This window comes from Alexandromys fortis, unplaced genomic scaffold (genome assembly GCF_014885135.2).
Source record: "Alexandromys fortis isolate MF-2015 unplaced genomic scaffold, M_Fortis_MF-2015_v1.1 scaffold_170, whole genome shotgun sequence".
NCBI classification, from domain to species: domain Eukaryota; kingdom Metazoa; phylum Chordata; class Mammalia; order Rodentia; family Cricetidae; genus Alexandromys; species Alexandromys fortis.
Genome location: NW_026068084.1, coordinates 2,202,179 through 2,217,081, shown reverse-complemented (window position 1 = coordinate 2,217,081; position 14,903 = coordinate 2,202,179). Strand labels below are relative to the sequence as shown.

General features: G+C 43.7%; 1 protein-coding gene across 1 annotated transcript in view; it reads left to right on the top strand.

Moving 5' to 3' along the window:
* The window catches only part of Nell1 (neural EGFL like 1), an 824,157-nt gene that overhangs the window by 165,331 nt on the left and 643,923 nt on the right, over window positions 1–14,903 (top strand). Inside the window, exon 5 of the mRNA XM_050122124.1 lies at window positions 6,065–6,161. Within this exon, the coding sequence (XP_049978081.1) occupies window positions 6,065–6,161 (97 nt within the window). The remainder of the gene's footprint in view (window positions 1–6,064; window positions 6,162–14,903) is intronic.

The following is a 14,903-nucleotide window of genomic DNA, read 5'->3' as shown; positions in this document are numbered from 1 at the left end:
GGGCGTCAAGAATCATGTTAATGATAGCAGATGGACGCCCTTTGTTTCTCTAGTTGCCCTCAAAAACCTGTTACGCTCACAGGCCGTCAGGAGAAGGTGTGTGTGTGTGTGTCTTTCATAGTCTAAGGCAGAAGCCGGGCTTAGCGTGTGCCAGGTCTCCTATCACCACAGCAGCGGGACATCTGGAACAAGTGATCCTGTGTTCTGTGGAGGAAACTCTCTAGGGAGTGCCTTGACATTCTTCTGGGAAGAGGCTGCTCTACACAGCAAAGCAGGGTTGTGGTAACTTCCTTCCTCAGGAGTGCACGGAAGCTTTTCTTCTGGTGGAGGCGAGGCTCAAGATCAATGTCTTCATTCAGCGCCTTATTAGGACTTCATCATGCCTTAGTAAACAGGGATGTAACAGGTATCAAGTCATTTGCTTTACACTGGAAACTCTTTCTCCTGTGCAATTGGGAAAGGCAATGGGGCCCCCTCAGAGGTCTCTCCTCATTCAGGGAAAGAAACTCCCGATATCCCTCCTGTGTTGTGCCGTCCAATCCTTACATTGTGCAGTGTTGAGTCCCGAGGGCTTTGTTTGCAAAACAGGAAATGCAGGCTTTCCATAGAATATGTACTGAGGACTGCTGAGAAGTCGAGAACAATGACACTGGGTTTTGATCTACTGCACGTACTGGCTTTGTGGGAACTGAGGCAGTTTGGATGCTCACCTTACTAGACCTGGAAGGAGGTGGGAGGTCCTTGGACTTCCCACANTTTTTGATCCTACTGCACGTATTGGCTTTGTGGGAGCCTAGGCAGTTTGGATGCTCACCTTACTAGACCTGGATGGAGGAGGGTGGTCCTTGGACTTCCCACAAGGCAGGGAACCCGGACTGCTCTTCGAGCTGATGAGGGAGGGGGACTTGATTGGGGGAGGGGGAGGGTTATGGGAGGCGGTGGCGGGGAGGAGGCAGAAATCTTTAATAAATAAATAAATAAGAATACGTATTGGTTTTTTAAGCAGGAGGATGTTCTTGTTTAAAGTCACATAACGAGGGCTGTTCCTTTTTGATGTGAGCCGTGGGTCCCATGGCTGATTTTCTCCAGCCTGTCAGTTACCCTCAGCGGCTTGCTTTTCTAAGGAAGGGTTTATGTTTGACTGGATAGCTAATTTCGAATGGCGTTGTATGAGAAATGCAAGGCTTACACTTTATACTCCTGATAGATGCTAATGGCGTGCCCAATTCCCATCACCCCCCCCCCCAACCACTTAATAGTCAGCACCTTGGTTAGTGGCTCAATTGGGCTCAAAGCCTCAGATGCGGGACTAAGGGAGAATGAGGTTTGTCTGCAGTCAAAAGAAGGGGTAGTTTTCAAATGGGTGTAGAGTACCATGTTATTTGTGCCAGACTAGGAGAGTGTGATAAATTTGATAAAAGCAAAAAGATTTACATGATCTGGAGAGAAACTGCAGTGTTATTTGGGATGATGAGAACGTAGCCAATGAAAACCGTAAGTTACTGGCTTATCAGAAGGGTGGCTCTTGATCTAATTAATTTTCAAGTTGCCCACTGTTTCTCCTTCTTTCTGAAATACAGCTATCTGGCTTCCCTGTTGGCAGCATGACTGCCTGACAGAGTTAAATTTGCTACCCCCTCTCTTTTCTGGCTGGAAAACAATGAGAAGCGTTTGTCTTGTTTCTCTCCAGCTTTGCGTGTAAATCTCACGAGGTGGAGATGGTACAGGAAGACGAGAGGAAGGGACGCTCGCATCTCGCTGACTTTATTTATTTCCCCAAGGGTTATCTGCATAATGCAAAGTGCCTCTCCTGACGAACTCTTTTCTCAGTTCGAATTATCCAGTTTCATGAATTGCTTATCATGACGTCTGGCTTGGTGGGCTTTCACAACTATCTGACCATCTTCTTCCAATCGTGAAGATTCAGGAAGCATTCCGTCATTCAGTCATTCAAAGAGACATCTACGCTGGCTCGGTAGTCTTCTTGAAACTGGAAATGCCGACATGAAAATGACAAGTTCTCTGCCTTAAGGTGTCCCGTGGGAGGACAGAGTCAATGAGCAGAGCACCCGTTTTGCAGCTATCTGTTTTGATAAGAGCAAAACAAGCTAAGTGCTGGAGAGTGGGCAGGTGGCCGGGAGGTGCTCTGTAGAAGGCTCTCTGGGAGGAGCTCTCAGTAAATAGCACAAAGCAGCAGACACAGCGCTGAGTCCTGAGATTGAAGCTCCACTCCATCTGTACCCTGCCAAGGATGGTCATCAGGACCTGAGGAACAGCTTGAGGGTGAACACTCTGGGCCAAGGTCAGTAGAACAGCCAACTTCCTCCTTGGTCTGGAAAGACAAACCCAACTGTGACCAGGATCTTAGAGACACTAGTGTGTTATGGAGGTACAATTGTTATCAGTCAAATGGTGGTGAGGAATTCAGTGGGTCATTCTAGCGTACCATCCTAGAGATCAGTAAGGAACCAACAATGGAGACAGTAAAAAGCCATACAAATAATGCAGTGTGTTTAAGGCCGCTTGTTCTGAAAGCTTTTCTCTGCAAACTGTCTCAATCTAGCAACTGTCTATCTCAGTGAGGCTGTAGAGTGACCTGTCTCAGTCACAAGAACTTCCTCCTTCCTTCTAGATAAGTCAGTCAAGTGAGGACTTGTCATTTATTTGGATGTGATGGAGGAAGGTCATTGGTTAATTATAATAAACCAACTGCTTGGCCTCATAGCTTAGAACATAGATGGGAGGAGTAAACAGAATAGGATGCTGGGCGGAAGAGGAAGTGAGGTCAGACTCTGCTCTGCTCCCGGACAGACCCGACAACTCTGCTCTCTGGAGCAGAGACACCATGCTCCACTCTCCCAGGATGGACGGAGGCTAGAATCTTCGCGGTAAGCGCACCTTGGGGTGCTTACACGCATTATTAGAAATGGGCTAGTCCAGGTGCGAGAATTAGCCTGTAAGGGCTAGAGTTCATGGGCAAGCAGTTCTTAAATGAACACAGTTTGTGTGTTGTTATTTTGGGCATGAGCTAGCCAAGCGGCTGGGGTGTTGGGGACGCAGCCCCGCCGCCCCTATTTCAACATGGATGAATTTTTATGTTGCTATTGTAGAAAAAGACGTTGGCTTGTCATGTGACGTGAGCATGCATCAGGATATGCAGCCCCTCCCTCAGAAGTCTAGATACTTCCGAGTGATCTCAGGCTCGCCGTCCCTGCACTTCAGTATTTTCTCTGCAGACATTTACGGGCTCTGTGTTTCTGTGTTCTAACTTTTGGGGAAGCAATAACTTGGCTATGGTTTCTGTAATGGCATCTCTTCGTTGAATATATAAACAGGCGGGGCAGGAGAGTGGCCACAGCCTCAAGTTCAAAGTTTATCGCCTACGAGCTGTGGCACCATGCTATGGCTATTCGTCTGGCTGATGTCCTTTATGCAGAGTTTGCAGTTTTTTAAGCTCCCCGGTGTTGCTATACATGCATTCACATGCATTCAATGTGCCGATTCTGCCTGCTGCACGGATTCTCTAGTGAGTCTTACCTTTTGGAAGACATTGGTTGACAGGAAGGCAGCATCTTGCACTTCTCCGTGGCTTGAAGAGGAGACTCTGGTGGGGACATAGAACATTGGCCCACCAGTGTGGTGTGCATAGCCTGTGAGTCACCTGGTCCTGAAGGGCAGTGACAGACCTCAAATATTTGCTTCCGCCGCTGTTTCTAAGGTACCGGAGTTGCCATGGTGAGAAGACGGGCAGGATGGGAAGTTGGTCCTTTTGATTATTTCATGCTCCATGCAGTCATGCGCTCTACTCATATTGGCTAAGGCCTCCGCCCAGCTCAGCGAGATGGGCTGGGAGTATATTAACTAGAAGGTAGAGAGCACCTGCCCCCGAAACTCCTCTCCCCCTGACAGAGGCGGATGCTTGGAAATGCAGGTGAAGGCAAACGGCTTGGCAACATTTTCAATTTATTAGTAAGACAGCCTTGTAGAAAATTATGCTTCTTCCCCTTCCTCCAAATACAGTGGTCTCCATTTCTTTCTAGGCTTTTTCGTATCCACCAATGTTAAATAAACATAATTTTTCCATCCTTATCTCCCCAGCACATAAATAACTTTTTATTTTATATCCTCTGCAGAAAATTATTTTGTATATATTTTTCCGTTTTCACAATCTGCATATTTATCATTTTTAATGACTATAGTAAATTCTTAGAAGCTGGTATATTTTATAATGTATGCTTTTTTCTCTTTTGTTGTTACTCTTCTTGTTTCTAGTTTTTTCCACTATATTGCGCTGGGAACCCTTTAAGAGGAAGTATGTAATATATGGTTGTTCTAAAGCAGCTTTGACAAATTGTTTCATCCAAAAAGGTTCATTCAACACATAGAAAAGATTGAATTCCTGTGAAGAAAGCATAGCCCATCATCTTCTGAAGGGAAATGTGTATCTCCTTAATTATGTTTTGAGTTTCCATTTATAATGGAAAGATAATTAGTGAGAAAAGCCCTGATGTGTTTCATATTCCTAACAAGGGTTTGCACACAGTCTTCCAAACTGCAGGCTTCTGGAGATGCAGTTATGAGCCGCACAGCTTGGGTAAAAGGCCGTGGGATGACAGCCTCCACGGTAACAGTTTCGCTGTCTTTCCCTTTCCTCGGACAACTGGAAGTCTTCGGTTCTTCCACACTTTCCTTCTGAGACCCTTTTAGAGAAACACTTTGCCCTCTGTCCCCCCAGGGGGCAGTGACCTCCACTGTAGTGCAGAGGTCCTGACATACACGCAGAGTGAGCCGAGGAAGGAATGGGAAAAGCAGAAGTAGATCAGGCTCTCGCCTGGAATTGAAATGTACAGCTTTCTCCATCCCGCCCCATTGAGAGTCCTCTGGGCTCCCAGCACTGTGATGCTAATCTTGGCGGTCAACCTGACACATTTGGAAAGAGAGAACCTCAGTTGAAGAATTGCCTCCATCAGATTGGCCTTCTGGACGTGCCAGTGGGGACATTTTCTTGATTAATGATTGATGTGGGCCATTGTGGGTGGTATTGTCCCTAGGCGAGTGGACCTGGGCTATATAAGAGAGGAAGCAGACTGTGCCTGCGAGCCATCCAGTAGGCACCATTCCACCGTGGTCTCTGCTTCCAGCTTATGGAAGCCAAAGAAACCCATTTCATCCAAGTTGATTTTTATCATAGCAAACTAGAACAGGAGCTGAGTGGTACCTGCCATGGGGAGAATGGAGGCTTGTTACCAGCTGGTATCGAGAAAGTACAGATTTTAATATCTTTCCCTAGCTACCTGGTGTTGGCAGGGCAGAACCAGCGTGGTCAGTTGTTCATGAAATCCCATCCTCTGTGAGTACGCCTGGGACGTGTTGGGTGCCACAGGTTGCCGATTTCGGTTTCATGTAGCAGGACTGTATGTGTCCATCTGTTCAAAGCTCGTTGCTTTATTTTCCTGTGACCCACTGTGGCGTTTGGAGTACAAGGCAGGTTTAATGAGTACTTTGTGATTGAATGCCGGTGGGATGTGTTGACAGGCAGTTGTCCAGTCCTTTACAGGGCTCTCCTGGGTGTTGAAGAGGTGACCGGTGGCTGGAGCTCCCAAAACTAGAGTGAAACATTTACCTCCATTACCTGGGCACTGGAGTCAGAGGGATGAGGGCTTTAGCATAGTTCTATACATGGACTTTATCCCTGTTGGATGCACATGGTGGACTGGACATGCTTACATTCTTTCTACCTCAGGTCATTGACCTGTAACGTGTGGATAAAATCACTTTCCTCTGAGTTTGTGCAGGGGTAATTGCTCAGCATGGACATTCAGAATACTGTCTTCTTAGTCACACTCCCACCCAGTGGTAAGGGAGAAATGGAAGGCATGAGTTGCCCAGACAACGTGGACAGTACAGTCATGAAGATGATCTCTGTCATGGTACCTGTCATTTAAAGTATGCCATATATTAACCTCTGCAAACTAGCAGCTGTGTATAGGTATACATCCTGCATGACACCTCTGGGTTCTGCTTTAAGTTCCTCTATTAGCGACTATATTCTTTGTTCCTACAGGATCTACGAGCGTGTGATAGACCCTCCAGAGACCAACCTTCCTCCAGGAAGCAATCTGTGGCTTGGGCAACGGAACCAAAAGCATGGCTTTTTCAAAGTAAGCTCTGATTTTCATTATATTGAGAAATGCTAAACTTTCTTTTTATGATTTTAATTAGAATGTAGTTAAATCACTTCCTCCTTTCTCACAGTCCCCTCAACTCTCCTTCTCAAAATTTTGGCCTATTTGCCTTTTGTTTATTGTGCTGGTTTGAATGAGAATGGCTCCCATAGACTCCTGTACTTAAAGTTGGTTCTTAGTTGGTGGATCTTTTGGGGAGTATTAAAGGTGCGGGTTTGTGGGAGGAAGTGTATCACTAGGTAGGGGTAGGTTTTGGAGAAGCCCAGGCCATTCTCAGTAAGTTCTTTCATTCTGTCTAGTGTTTGTTGCCTCAACAAGTAAATTATCACCTACTTACTGCTCAGCGCCATGCCTGCCACCATGTTGCCTATCATGGACTCTACTGCCCTTTGGAAGTGTGAGCCCTAAATTAGGTGCTCTAAGTTGCCTTGGTCATGGTGTCTCTTCGCAGCACTAGAAAAGTAACTAAGACAGTTATAATGTTACACATACATGCATAAATTACAGCTATATAACATGCTGGGTCAGTTTGGTGTTAAAGTTGCATGTGTATAATTTCAGCAATGTCTGCTTGGCATCTGATCACCAATTAGAGGACTTCACTCCCGGGAAAGTAATTCTCCCTCTCTCAGCAGTTGTCAGTTGCCCAGAGTTCTTGGTCAGTAATGGGGTCCCTTGGGATTTCTTCTTTCCACATTTACATGTTTATTGGCGTTGTCATTGTTTGGGGCTTGTTAGGATGCCATATTGTTCAGAAATCATGGGTCCAGCTTCTCCATCATGTCTAGGAGACAGTTACTCATAGTGGCTTCCTGATCCTCTAGTTCTTACAATCTTTCCACCCCTTCTTCTGTGATGTCCTCTGTGCTTTAGGTGCAGGCAATATTTCTGGGTGTGTGTATACACATGGGCATGGTGATAACAATTGAACACTTACAGAATACATATGGTTTTAATTCACTCAGTGGCATGACTTTTAAAAGTCAGTGTTTTGAACGTAGACAGAGAGCTGAGTGGTTTTTGTAAGGGCTTACTGTGTTTCATAACCCTTGGATAAACCACCCAGCTCTCTGTCCTGGTAGACCTGGGCATTCCAGAACATAAAGGACTCTTTGGGTGTATCTCATTAACTCTCAACTCTGGGAGATTTAAATAACTGTGGTGTTTGAATGAGAAGGGTCCTTAGACATTCATGTGTTTGAGAACTTGATTCCCAGTTGGTGGAACTGTTTGGGAAGGACCAGGAGGTGTGGTCTTGTTGGAGGAAGTTTGTTACTGGGGGCTGGCTTTAGCCAGCACCATTCAGATCTACCTTTCTTGGCTGGCTTCCTGTTCATGGACTGAGATGTGAGCATTCAGCTGCTGATCTAACTGCCTGCCACAGCACCTTCACCCACCATTGTAGACTCTAAGCCTTCAGAATTGTGAGCACAATTAAACTCTTCCTTTTTTATAAGTTGCCTTTGTCTGTGTTTTAAAAACACAGCAATAGAAAAGATTGGATCCATCATCAGCACACCTGTTGATTGAATCTGGGATAAGGATTTATTTATAAAGTGAAATCTCAGCCTCTTTGAGTTTGGCTTTCTTGCCTATGAAGACGATATAGTAACTGCTTTGTTGTTTTTGTGGAAACATAAAGGCACCAGGCTAAAATGAACTGAAAACGTAATACCATGAAATTTTAAAAATATTCTTGTTCTATAAAGAATGACAGACTTTTGCCTCTGGCAATAGGACAGACTTGATATTTTAAAAGTCCTCCCGTTTTGAAATACCTATAAATGCTTGATAAAATACAGGTGAAATCTTTTAAAATTCATCATTGTACTTACAAGAAGAAAAGCCTGTAGGGACTAAATATATGGAGGAGAGAAAAGAAGCAGGAGAGTCTATTCCAGACTGGAAACATAGCACCTCGGTTTTCTCCTTTAAATGTTAAGATGTAATTTACACATAGTGCAAGTCACGTCTCTAAATGGATAGCTCTGTGAGCTTGAGGGATTTTAGTTCATGCCTGAAGCTGATGTGAAGATAAAGAAGTGATTGCCCCAGCATCTCCAGCTTACGCCTCCTGTCCTTCTTCACCCTGACCACTTGTCTCTTCTGGCTCTTTAGCTTTGCTTCCCTTGCGTGTTCCATAAATGAAATCAGTTGTGCGTGTAGACGTTTGTGTAACTATGCACCTTGGAATTCATCCGGGTGGTTTACTTCTTTCTAGTGCTGAGCCATGTTCCAGTTTTTCAGTATGATTGACTACAGTATATAAGCTTACTTTTTGATAAATATGACTGGGCAACTTAGGAGAAGAAAAGATTTATTTGGCTTCTACTCTATGTCATCGTCCATCATTGAGGGAAGTCAGGGCAGAAACTCAAGCAGGAACTTGAGCCAGAAACTATAGAGGTACGCTGCTTGCTGGTTTTCACTCAGGCTCATGCTTAGGTAGCTTTATTATATAGACCATGACTACCTGTGAGGGAAAGGTGTGGCCACAGTGCACTGGACCTCCCAAGTCCAGTGTCACTTAACCATCAAGAGCATCTCCTACAGACACGCCCACAGGCCAGTCTCTTCTGAGTGACCCCTCGATTGGGACTCCCCTCTCAGGTGACTCTAGGATGTGTCAAATTGACCATAAAAGCTAACAAACATACCGGGTGGTGGTGGCGCACGCCAGCACTCGGGAGGTAGAGGCAGGCGGATCTTTGTGAGTTTGAGGCCAGCAAGAGCTAGCTCCAGGACAGGAACCAAAAGCTACAGAGAAACCCTGTCTCAAAAATCGAAAGAAAGAAAGAAAGAAAGAAAGAAAGAAAGGAAGGAAGGAAGGAAGGAAGGAAGGAAGGAAGGAAGGAAGGAAAGAAGGAAGGAAGAAAAGCTAACAAACACATACATGCTTGTTATGCCATTTCTCAACAGATGGACAACCGTTTTTATTAGTTTTCAGCACTTGTAAAGGCACTGTCTTTTTGCAGATAAATGTTTGTGTGAGTAAAAGGATTTGCTCACTTATGTAAATATGTAGGTGTGAGATCACCCCGTCAGAAGTCAATGTTCAAGTTCACAGGAAATGGCCAAATTCTTTTACAAACTGTGTGAGCCATGGTGCACCCCTGCTGCCAGTGTGTGAAAACTCTAGCTGGAACGCCACGTTCCAGCAGTCTGCAAAGTGAGAGACCTGTTTCACGTCCCAAGTATGCTGGAGAGTTGGATGGAGGCTTCTGAACGAAAGCTGAGGCTCAGAGGAGGGGAGGCAGAGGGAGTCAATCACTCAGCAAAGCTGGATGGTCCAGAACTCAGCCTGCTTCCCGTTTAACCCCAGCCCTGTCACCATGTGGGCATCACCCTAGGCTTAATGCATCCTTTAGTATCAGAAAACAATCTTCAGGTGGTCTTTGGCTGGTACCTTGCCATTCCTGACATGTAATGCGATTAACTTTGGGGAAGTCGCTCTCAGTCAGCCCTCTTGAAGTACCCCCATGGACTAGTTGTTGAAAGTAGGAGTTTATGAATCATTATGGGTGACAAGGAAAAAAAATAAAAGGCTGTTCAGTTAGTCCTTCAAGGACTACAGAAATGAAATTAACAAATAACTTTTTAGTTCCCAGTTTTGACACACATAGAGAAGAAGAGCATTAAAGAATATGTGCTAACAAGAGATGATGCATTTGACTGGGAGTGGCTGAACTGAAAACCCTTCTAGAAATGGAGACTCTAGTCCTTGGGGGAGATAAGGCTGCTGAGACACAGGAGAGGAGAGCGCCCACGGAAGGCACTTATTGCTAAGGTCATTCCCCTGATAGCTCTGCAGAGGGAAGGAAGGAAAAAAGAAGTTAAAATGCAGAAAAGAAAGATCAATATAAATTTTATATTCCTGCGTAATGTGTGTTCACAGATACGTATACATGTTTGGTGCCTCCTATATGTTCAAATAGATGTCTTATACATACATTATATAAACACATTACATATTATTTGCATATCTGTGTGATAAATTTAGGAATACAGAATGTTTAATGAATTTCCAAATTAAATTTGGAGAATTTAAGTAAGAAAACCATTACAAGAGCTATTATAAATACGCTTGTTAAGGTTTTTCTGTAGTGTCAAAACATGTGGAGTGTTGTTCCTGGATGTAAAATGAATTCACACTGTGTTATCTGTCACAGCTCACCAAGTCACTTAGAATATTTAGAGGTCTAAAGAATAATTTTACCTAACTCCCAGGTCCTGTAGCATTTCTGATTTTGACTGGCTCTGCTTGTGCCTGCTGGGCTCCCTGGAGTGCCTGTGGCCAGCTGGCCCCTCATCAGGTGCTAAGGTTGAGCCAAGATGCCCCCCAGTCTCCTCCCTTCGGCATCTCACTCTCCAGAGGCAGAGTTCAGACATGGTAGCCTTAGGATTCTGAGCATCAGGAGAAGGCGAGAACCGATATTTGTGCTTGCAAAGGCTCCTTTAATTGATCACATGACTAGTCGTTCATTGTCCAAAGCAAGGCATGTGGTGGAATCGGGAGTCCAGGGCTAAGGAAGTAGAGTTGCTCTCTCGAAGGGCTGCTTTGCAAGGCAAAGGACTCTTTGGGAGATTTTAATAATGTATTACACAAAGAAGATATTAAAAGTAGCCAAAGGAAAAGAGAAAATTTTAAAGCAAAAGAGTGGCTTGGATCAAATAGATAGTTTTTAAATAGCAAAAGCCAAAAGACAGGAAGCAATTACTTTCAAATTTGGGGGAGAAAATAAATGTTCAAACTGACTGTGCTCAGTGTGTAGCTGAGGATGTTGAAAGATAAAAACACCTGGAGACAAAGAAAACTCTTAGCTTATGACCAACAGGTTCTCGTTTAAAAAAAAAAAATATCTGAAGAAAGCACACACCGTTAAGTAGGTGAAGAATTGGTAAAGATAGGCTGGAGAGATGGCGCAGTGGTTAAGGGTACTTGTTGTTTGTAGCACCCATTTGGGGAAGCTCACAAACACATGTAACCCCACGTCCAGGTGACATCCTCCTCTGGACTCTGTAGGCATCTTTCCTCATGTGTACATACCCACACATAAACACATATCCCACCTCTGCAATTTAAAACAATATTAAAAAAGAATTGGTAAAGAAATATTGAGGGCATTCACAAATATAGATAATTATTATTTTATTAATTGTATTCCCTAATTTTAGAAAAATAAGATTATAAATATCGCCAACGTTACAGTAAGGATGATTTGACTTGAATCATAAAAATAATAGAGCGATTATTATTATACTAATTTTTATATATGTTAAGTTTACATGTGAAAAATGTAAACCAAGGCCATAATAACAGAAATCATGTTTAATGCCAAATTTAAGCATAAGAGAAAGAGAGGATTAAAGCAAACAAATCATGAGACAACCTCTCCATCCTTCTGGGTCTAGTGGCATGCCCCTATAGCCCAAGCTACTTGGGAGTCTGAGACAAGACAATCACTTAAACCTATAAATTTGAGAACACTCTGAGTGGCAGAGGTGAAACCCAGTCCCCAAAAAACCTCCATTGGCCAAAAATAAGGCAAGAGGAGAGGAATGTTTAATATAAGATAGCAGATAAAAAAACTTGAGTTCTCCATAGTCATGATTTAAAGTAATTGGCAGTCAGTGCCATCCGTCAAGCAACCACTGGTGAGCCTACCAGGCACCAGCGGAGAGTTCCAAACTCCGTGACACACAGAAAGTTCTGGTTGAAGTCAGTGGGTCTCAAAAGAAAACAAAAAGACATAAATGTGGGGGAGCTGTCAGGAAAGGTGACTGATGGGGGAGGGGATGAGGGGGGCAGGTAGGAAAGAGGGTGATCAGAACACACTGTTAGCATGGGTGAAAATGTCACATGACAAACTTAATAAAATATTCTTTTTTGAGGAATGGCGAAAAGGTGCTTGTATCAGGGTTAGGCTAGTGGGCTCAAAGGGACTCCTAGCATTCAGGTCACGCTGTGTCTCCTTCACGCAGCAGCAACAGCAAACTGGCAGGAGAGTGGAGTTTTACAAAGGAAACCGGCCAAAAGCTGGAGCTTGAGGAGACTAAAGAAGTGCTGGTGACATCAATTTCAAAGCCAAGGTCACTACACAAGTGTAAACAACTCTGCAGATGCACAGGATGAGTGAGGGAACCTCCAAATGTTTGTGTCAGCGGAGGAGGGGAAGGATAGCCATGGAAGGATGGGGTGCTTCATCATTTGAGGTTCCCAGGAGGAACAGCTGACTTCGACTCTTACTTTGCCCCTGTGTTAAACCAATTTCAATACAAAAGTCCAACCCAAACCTTAAGTGAAAGTTACCATAGAAGACTATCTTTACCACCTTGATGTGGAAGAGAACATTCTAAAAAGAATACAGTGACCTTAAAGAAGTAGGTGGCTACAGTGGAATTCATTAAAATATTGAAGTGGATTTTTTTTAAGTAAAAATATATTACTAGTGGTAAAAAAGGCATGCCATTACACAGTTGGAGCTGTTACTACCAGTTACATTCTGCAAAGACCTTTGATCCACACCATGTAGAGAAGCCATTCACATCAATGAAACATCGGTCCAATTAAAGAGTAGAAAAACATACTTGCAGGCACATCATAGAAGGAAGAAAAGGCGTCTATCTGATTAGTAATCAGGGCAAAAAAAACCATATCTGGGTGCTACTGAATTCTGATCAAAAAGCTAATATAAACAAGACTGACATAAGCAGGTGTTTTGCTGAAATGTGGAGCAACTAGAACCTTCATTTGCTGTGGGCGTGAGTGCAAAATGCCAGGGAGAGATGTTTGGCTGGCTGGCTATGTATGTATGTATGTATGTATGTATGTATGTATGTATGTATGTATCATCTATCTATCTATCTATCTATCTATCTATCTATCTATCTATCTATCTACCTCCATCCATCTATCTATTCATCCATCCATCTATTTATCTATCTATCTACATATATATGCACATATGAATTAATAAAATAGAAATATATCTATTCTATAATCAAACAAGAACAATATTCCTTGGTATAAACCCATTACACACCCATGCATGCTCTCACACACATGCACACATATGCACAAAAGTGCTTTTATGAATATTTATTTCTATTTATTTTATGTTTATGAGTGTTTTGTCTGCCTGTATGTATGTACATCATATAGGCTCTGGGAATAGAACCCCAGTCCTCTTCAGAGTCGTCCTTCTAGTCTTACAAGTGTTTTTTTTTTAATTAATTTATTTATTTATTAAAGATTTCTGTCTCTTCCCCACCGCCGACTCCCCTTTCCCTCCCCCTTCCCCAATCAAGTCCCCCTCCCTCGTCAGCCCAAAAAGCAATCAGGGTTCTCTGCCCTGTGGGAAGTCCAAGGACCACCCACCTCCATCCAGGTCTAGTAAGGTGAGCATCCACGAAACTGCCTAGGCTCCCACGAAACCAATAGGTCCAGTAGAATCAAAAACCCGTTGCCATTGTTCTTGAGGTCTCAGTAGTCCTCCTTGTCCGCTATGTTCAGCGAGACCAGTTTTGACCCAGGCTTTTTCAGACCCAGGCCAGCTGGCCTTGGTGAGTTCCTGATAGAACATCCCCATTGTCTCAGTGTATGGGTGCACCCCTCGCGGTCCTGAGTTCCTTGCTTGTGCTCTCTCTCCTTCTGCTCCTGATTTGGACCTTGAGATTTCAGTCCGGTGCTCCAATGTGGGTCTCTGTCTCTGTCTCCTTTCATCGCCTGATGAAGTTTAATATTCAGGAGGATGCCTATATGATTTTCTTTGGGTTCTCCTTCTTATTTAGCTTCTCTAAGAACCCGAATTATAGGTTCAATGTCCTTTATTTATGGCTAGAAACCAAATATGAGTGAGAACATCCCATGTTCCTCTTTTTGGGTCTGGCTTACCTCACTCAGGATGGTGTTTTCTATTTCCATCCATTTGCCTGCAAACTTCAAGAAGTCCTTGTTTTTTACTGCTGAGTAGTACTCTAATATGTATATATTCCATACTTTCTTCATCCATTCTTCAATTGAAGGGCATCTAGGTTGTTTCCAGGTTCTGGCTATTACAAACAATGCTGCTATAAACATAGTAGAGCATATACTTTTGTTGTGTGATAAGGCCTCTCTTGGGTATATTCCCAAGAGTGGTATTGCTGGGTCCATGGGTAGGTTGATCCCAAATTTCCTGAGAAACCTCCACACTGCTTTCCAGAGTGGTTGCACAAGTTTGCATTCCCACCAGCAATGGATGAGTGTACCCCTTTCTCCACAACCTCTCCAGCAAAGGCTATCATTGGTGTTTTTGATTTTCGCCATTCTGACAGGTGTAAGATGGTATCTTAAAGTTGTCTTGATTTGCATTTCCCTGATCGCTAAGGAAGTTGAGCATGACCTTAGGTGTCTTTTGGCCATTTGAACTTCTTCTGTTGAGAGATCTCTGTTCAACTCAGTGCCCCATTTTATAATTGGGTTGATTAGCCTTTTACGGTCTAGTTTCTTGAGTTCTTTATATATTTTGGAGATCAGACCTTTGTCAGTTGTGGGGTTGGTGAAGATCTTCTCCCAGTCAGTGGGTTGCCTTTCTGTCTTAGCAACAGTGTCCTTTGCTTTACAGAAGCTTCTCAGTCTCAGGAGGTCCCATTTATTCAATGAGGCCCTTACTGTCTGTGCTGCTGGGGTTATACGTAGGAAGTGGTCTCCTGTGCCCACGTGTTGTAGAGTACTTC